Below are 6,000 nucleotides of genomic sequence, written 5' to 3' on the forward strand. Positions count from 1 at the left end.
ATTAGATGTCCCATAAGGTAATTTCCAACTCCATAATTATCTGATCCTAATTTCTGATAAGGACAGATGAACTGCAAATTTATACATCAGTCTTACAGAAACAAATATGGGAAAAATTCACAAAGGGCATAGAATTGAAGCTCCAACAGTGGGTGTAATGCCTAAGAATATAGAAAAAGAAGAGAACCATGATTTGAAAATTGAGGAATTTCCCCCAATTTTGGATATATGGCAAGTCAAATCAATACCCTTCAATGCACAAAGTGTCAGAGAGATAGATCATGAATCATTAATACAGGGAAGCTATTCCTGGATCCTATATCACTACAGTAATGAATTTCTATTACATACCTTTAAAATGTACTTTATATCTCAAACTTACACCTGAGTAAGCACAAATCAATCATAACGCCAGAAAAATAACTCAAACTACTCATGGCGTGTTAATAGCATCATCTTTATATACAAAGGACAGCTTATGACTATTCTCTAAATATGAAATTGAACAAAATTTAATATTCTGATTTTCCATTTTTCCATTCCAAAAGCTAAGGCTTGATTTTATGTTAAAATCTACTTTGGGATCAAGGTTATCAACAAATGAAACATATAAATCAAGACAGATGCAATTTTAGAAATAAAGTAATAAGCACCTTACCTCTAAATTCAAGTCCCCTCAGCTGGAAAGTGACAAGACCATTGCCAATCTCTATAAGATGGACCAATGCATTGAGATAATCAGAAGCAAGGATGAAACAGTCTCCAGTACTGTAGTTTCCCCATCGCCCAAGCAGCAAATCTCCACACAGACTATGCTGTAAGGAACGGGTTAAATGCTCATAAAATATGGAATTCAGATTGTTGTCATCTGATCCTGCAGGGATAGAAAAATAAAAACAAATCTTAACTTCTACAACTTTTACTGCCTAAGTGAAATAATATTGTTTTACATATTAAAAATAAACTCACTTCCAGTGAAGGTTCTTTGTGATTATTTTTTGACAAAAAAAAAAATCCATTTTATGCACTTATAATTCCTAATTTTACTTTAGCCAATGATTTGCTTTCTCACACTCTTTAATTTCCTCTCTTGTTTTGAAACCATCTACCCATAATTCACATAGGCCTAATGTATAATCAATTTTTATAAAAAGGAAAATTAAAAATGTTCAGATAAAGTTCTTTTATGTCTATCCACTTAAATTTCCTGACTAATATACAGTATGTTTCTCAGATCAGTGTTCAGGCTCCATTTTTTTTTATATTGTTAGAAATATGAAATAATTGCAAAATGGTAAAGGCCTTTTAATAACATTTCCACACTACCAGTAGGGAAAAAACCCTATTTAGGAAAGAACAATATAAAGAATTATTAAACTAGCCATAAAAACCCAAACAAACTAGGAAAGGAAACACATAAAAGATTTAGAGATTTCAAACAAATGAATTATAGGAGAAGGAAAAGATAAAAAATGGACTTGGATCCAGTGATGAATTCCCACAGTTTTGGGCTCTGATTAAAGAAAGTGAACTTTAGTTTAACTTTTTCATTTCTCAAAGAAAAGAGTCTTCCTATGAGTACTATTTTCTTTCACAAAGAAATAAAAAGAGGATGCGATTTTTTTAAAATGAAGAAAGAATAAAAGTAATTGATTAAGTGGGCCAGATCTCTGCAAAGCAGAGTGTAAGGTTTCTGTTGAGCTCAGGAGTACCGAGCTGCAGCAGGGCTAAAGTCAACTGGCTCTCCCCACTAAATCCAGTACCAATATAGTGAGTCTTCCCCGGAAGAGGGGTACACCAGGCTGTCTAAGGAAGAGTAAATGGGCCCATGTTAGAAATGGAGCAGGTAGAGGCAGCTAGGTGGCGCAGTGGATAGAGCTCCGGCCTTGGAGTCAGGAGGACCCAAGTTCAAATGTTGACTTCAGACATATGACACTTACTAGCTGTGTGACACAAGTCACTTAACCCCGACTGCCTCACCAAAAAAAAAAAAAAAAAAAAAAAAAGAAAAGAAAGAAAGAAAAAAAAAAGAAAAAGAAATGGAGCAGGTTAAAACTTCCATGCAAATCAATAGTGAGCTTAGGCCCAAGAGTGGCTATTGCCTTTACAGTCTACAGAAAGTAAGGAGATTCAGTCTTCTCATTTCAATCTATTTAGTTTTCTAAAATGATTTAATTTCTATCTGAGACATACAAAGTTCATTTAGTTTCAATGAGAAATTAGTGATGTTACCTGGATTTCTATCAAGCTGAGAAGCCAACCTGGTGTTTGAATGATCCACACGTTTTGTGCTGTAGAAAATAAAACAAAAAATTCTTAATAGATTATATTATACTATGTAGAAAAAAAATAAAACTGAGGGGGGGGATAGAAATTGCAGAATGAAGAGAAGAAAAACAAAATCGTATGAAAATTTACAGAAAAATTACTATCTAACACAGGTTTTCCAAGATGTAACTCAGCTAGCTGCCTAAAGTTAATAACAATATGTACTAGGCATTTTTTTAAAATGCTGATGTCATTTTTAAACTATGTACTTCTAAGAATGGGTAGACAGCTAAGAAACTGATGCCCATGACATTTGTGAGGCTGCCATAAAGTAAAAGATATGCTTCCTTCTTGATTTTCAACTACTATATACTTGGCAACTTCGAAAACTTACAATTAGTTCTAACTGCTTCCCTCTGGCACCATGTACAAGTTAGAAGAAAATATTGACTAAGCTCTAAAGTCTTGTATGACTAATTAGGGTCTATTACCTGCCTAGCTAACATCCCATCCTGCTATGAACATCTGACATTAAGCAGAAGGAGAAAATGATTTTTATCTCTGTCCAGTAATTAACTGCTATGGAATATCAGCTCAAACCTGCTTATTAGTACAACATGAAGGGTAGGGCCTTTGTATCTTGCTAGTTGTTACTCTGGTAACTTTTAATTGTGGTTCAGTATAAAAGAGCATGAGTTTTGGAATCAGGGGACATGGCTTACATTCAACCTCTGTTGCTTAGTAACATGGAGCAACATCCCTGGGCCTCAATTTCCTCATATGTACTAAACAGCCTCTGAGACTCCTTTCCAGTTCTAGATTTATGATCTTATGACCCTCAACACATCTGTATTGTCATCATTATGGCAAAAAACAAAAACAAAAACATGTCCCTTCATGCAAAAAACACCACCCTAACAACACTGGCCATAGGAAAGGAACGGAATACAAATACTGTTAACACCAGGCAAAAAAGAGGTGTGCTTCAGGTTTAAAGGAGAAAGAGAAGAGTCAAACTCTACAAACTACTTCGTTCTTTAAATGATTATAATATTAATATGACAATGTTCACTATTAACAATAACTTCTAAAAGGCATCCACTTCTAAACAGTTTAATTTTGCTCACTTGTAGTCTCTCTCCCAGAATTTGACCGGTCGGACGTATGAAGTGATGAATATCGCACTTCCCAAAAAGGGGTTTAGTGGGGTGGAGAAGAAGGCAGATATGGCAGCCTGGACAAACAACATGGCTGAATCTGTGGGAAAGCTGGTTAAAGAAGATACCATTTATCCTGATCAGATAGAAGCACTATGAAAATGGAAGGGAAACAGATTTCTTACAAATGCATTTTAGTTCTTGTGATTGGCTAAATGAATCCTTTAAATAAGAGGATAATGGGATAGGTTGAGGATTGTTTGAATGACAGAGTATATTTCTAAACTTAATTCACACATCTTAGTCATAATAGTAAATTTGTACTATCCTACTCCCACTGAAGAAATTTCTAGAGACTAACAATGGAATAAACTCCCAAATGAGATACTTCTTGATAATAGTGGCTCCCAACCAGGGATTTCAATAAACAGGAGAAAGTATGGGAAGAAAAGCCAACAAGAGAGATAACAAGTAAGTAAAGGAAAATGATACAAGTCTGGACTAGATTTTTCTGAGGTTGAAAAATGTAATTTTTTTCTATCCAATAAAGATCCTCAAATTTCATAATTAAAATGTATCAAATGTCAAAATATGCTTTTCTATTTTTATATTACTACCAGTTTTTACTTTTATTTACAAAATCGTTTGGGGAAATTCAGAAAAAACATCTTGGAATTCAGTAAACATTACTGAACACTTACTATGTAGTAGGCATCAAATTTATAATAGAAATAAAACAAGTAAACAAATAACTTTAATACAAAGTAAAATGTTTTAAGTACATTAGAAAGGCTCAAACTTTACCAAATAAAGTGTGTATGAGCATCAGAGATAAAAGGGGTTGGGTAGTTGGGAGTAGGGGTGGGGAGAGCTCACTCATCCAGCAATCAGCAGTTGCTTATTCTAGGAGTTAAAGCAATTAAAATTGTAAACCCATGGAATCTTGAGACAATATGCTATATCTAATCCTATATAAATTAGGAAGATCCTAAAGACAACATAAAATCTTCTATTTTGCAATAATTGTAGCTGTTTAACCCAAAGTAATCTTCATATATATATAAATATATAAATAAGCTGTTTTTTTTCTTCCTGTCTCTAAATTCTTTTGACTGTAATGGCCTGAGAAACACTTGCCACAGACTGCTTGTAAATATGTAAATATGATTCTGATAGATCTGATTCTAAATATAGCACAACGCTTTTTAAAAAGAAATTCAAGGGGTAGCTAGGTGGCACAGTAGATAGAGCACCGGTCCTGAAGTCAGGGCGACCTGAGTTCAAATCCAGCCTCACACCAAACACTTGACACTTACTAGCGGTGTGATCCTGGGCAAGTCACTTAACCTCAATTGCCTTAAAAAAAAAATTCAACAATACTTGAAACTTCAGAGCAGGGAAAGATCATTTCTGACTAGAGAAACAAAGAATGCTTCACGGAAGAGTTGGAATTTGAGCAAGGCTTTGAAATACAGGGAGAATTAGAATAAATAGCAGTACAAAAGATGATTAGAGAGGAGACACACACAGGAAGGCAGAAAGTATTCTAGGTATAAGGATTAGCTTTAAAAAAAAAAAGGCACACAAGCAAAAGTATGAGATTTTGTGCCAAATGGAAACATCTACTCACACCAATGCTCACTTGAGAAAGAGATTATAGGCACTTTAATGGCAAAATTCCTTGTGATCCAAGATCACACATAAGAATTCTAGAGGGCAAAATCAAATCCTTATTCATTAATGTGATGGGGGTGGAAGAAGAAGTTGGGATAGGTGATAGGGACTTGGGATTGTAATAATCACATCACCAGCATCATAGAAGTCCTATGGACCTAGCTCTATTAGATGAATGCCTTTTCTTAGGCTGTCATATGCTTATGCCCATGATTCCTTTCCACTTCTCAGCTGTGATGACTATGGAGGCACTAAATATAGTTGTGAACAAAATGCTAAGGCTGTTTACAATCTGCCAAGCCTGTGTTCTTGAGCCCTAAGGCATGCCTCTAAAAAGTTGTCTCTGTTGTCAACTGTGCAAATACTGAAATGTTGATGGTAATAAATTAACAATTATGAAACAATATATTATTCTGTTTCATTATTTTTGTCCCTAAAACCATTCCTCTTCTGAATTTCCTATTTCTGCTAAAGGGACCATCACGTTTGTAGTCCTGACATTATTCTAAAATACTAACCACTTCAGTTTATTCCCTTCACTTTTCACCTGACACAAGTCTCTCCCCAAAGTGACTTTCCTAAAGCCTAAGTCTGATCATGTCGCTCCCCTACTTAATAAACTTCTGTGGTTCTCAGTTGCCTCTAGGATTAAAATATAAATTCCTCTGCGTGACTTTAAAATCCTTTACCACCTGGCTCCAACCTATCTTTTCTAGTCAACAAACAATTATTAAGTACCTACTTCATGTCAGGCACGTACTAAGGACACAAAGAAAGGCAAAGGCCAATCCATGCTCTCAAGGAGCTCACAGTCTAGTGGAGGAAACAAAAGTAAACAACTAAGTAAAACCAGTACACACACACACACACACACACACACACACACACACACACACACACA

General features: G+C 35.0%; 1 protein-coding gene across 5 annotated transcripts in view; it reads right to left on the reverse strand.

Moving 5' to 3' along the window:
- Nucleotides 1–6,000, reverse strand: part of LOC114029979 (pecanex-like protein 1) — a 238,611-nt gene that overhangs the window by 50,087 nt on the left and 182,524 nt on the right. For all 5 annotated transcript variants that reach the window (XM_027844629.1, XM_027844628.1, XM_027844627.1 and 2 more), the window contains 3 exons: nt 3,396–3,525; nt 2,233–2,291; nt 659–874 (listed from right to left, as the gene is read on the reverse strand). In XM_027844629.1, coding sequence (XP_027700430.1) covers nt 659–874; nt 2,233–2,291; nt 3,396–3,525 — 405 coding nt within the window. The remainder of the gene's footprint in view (nt 1–658; nt 875–2,232; nt 2,292–3,395; nt 3,526–6,000) is intronic.

Source organism: Vombatus ursinus, unplaced genomic scaffold (assembly GCF_900497805.2).
Source record: "Vombatus ursinus unplaced genomic scaffold, bare-nosed wombat genome assembly UNPS02014945.1, whole genome shotgun sequence".
Classification (NCBI taxonomy): Eukaryota; Metazoa; Chordata; class Mammalia; order Diprotodontia; family Vombatidae; genus Vombatus; species Vombatus ursinus.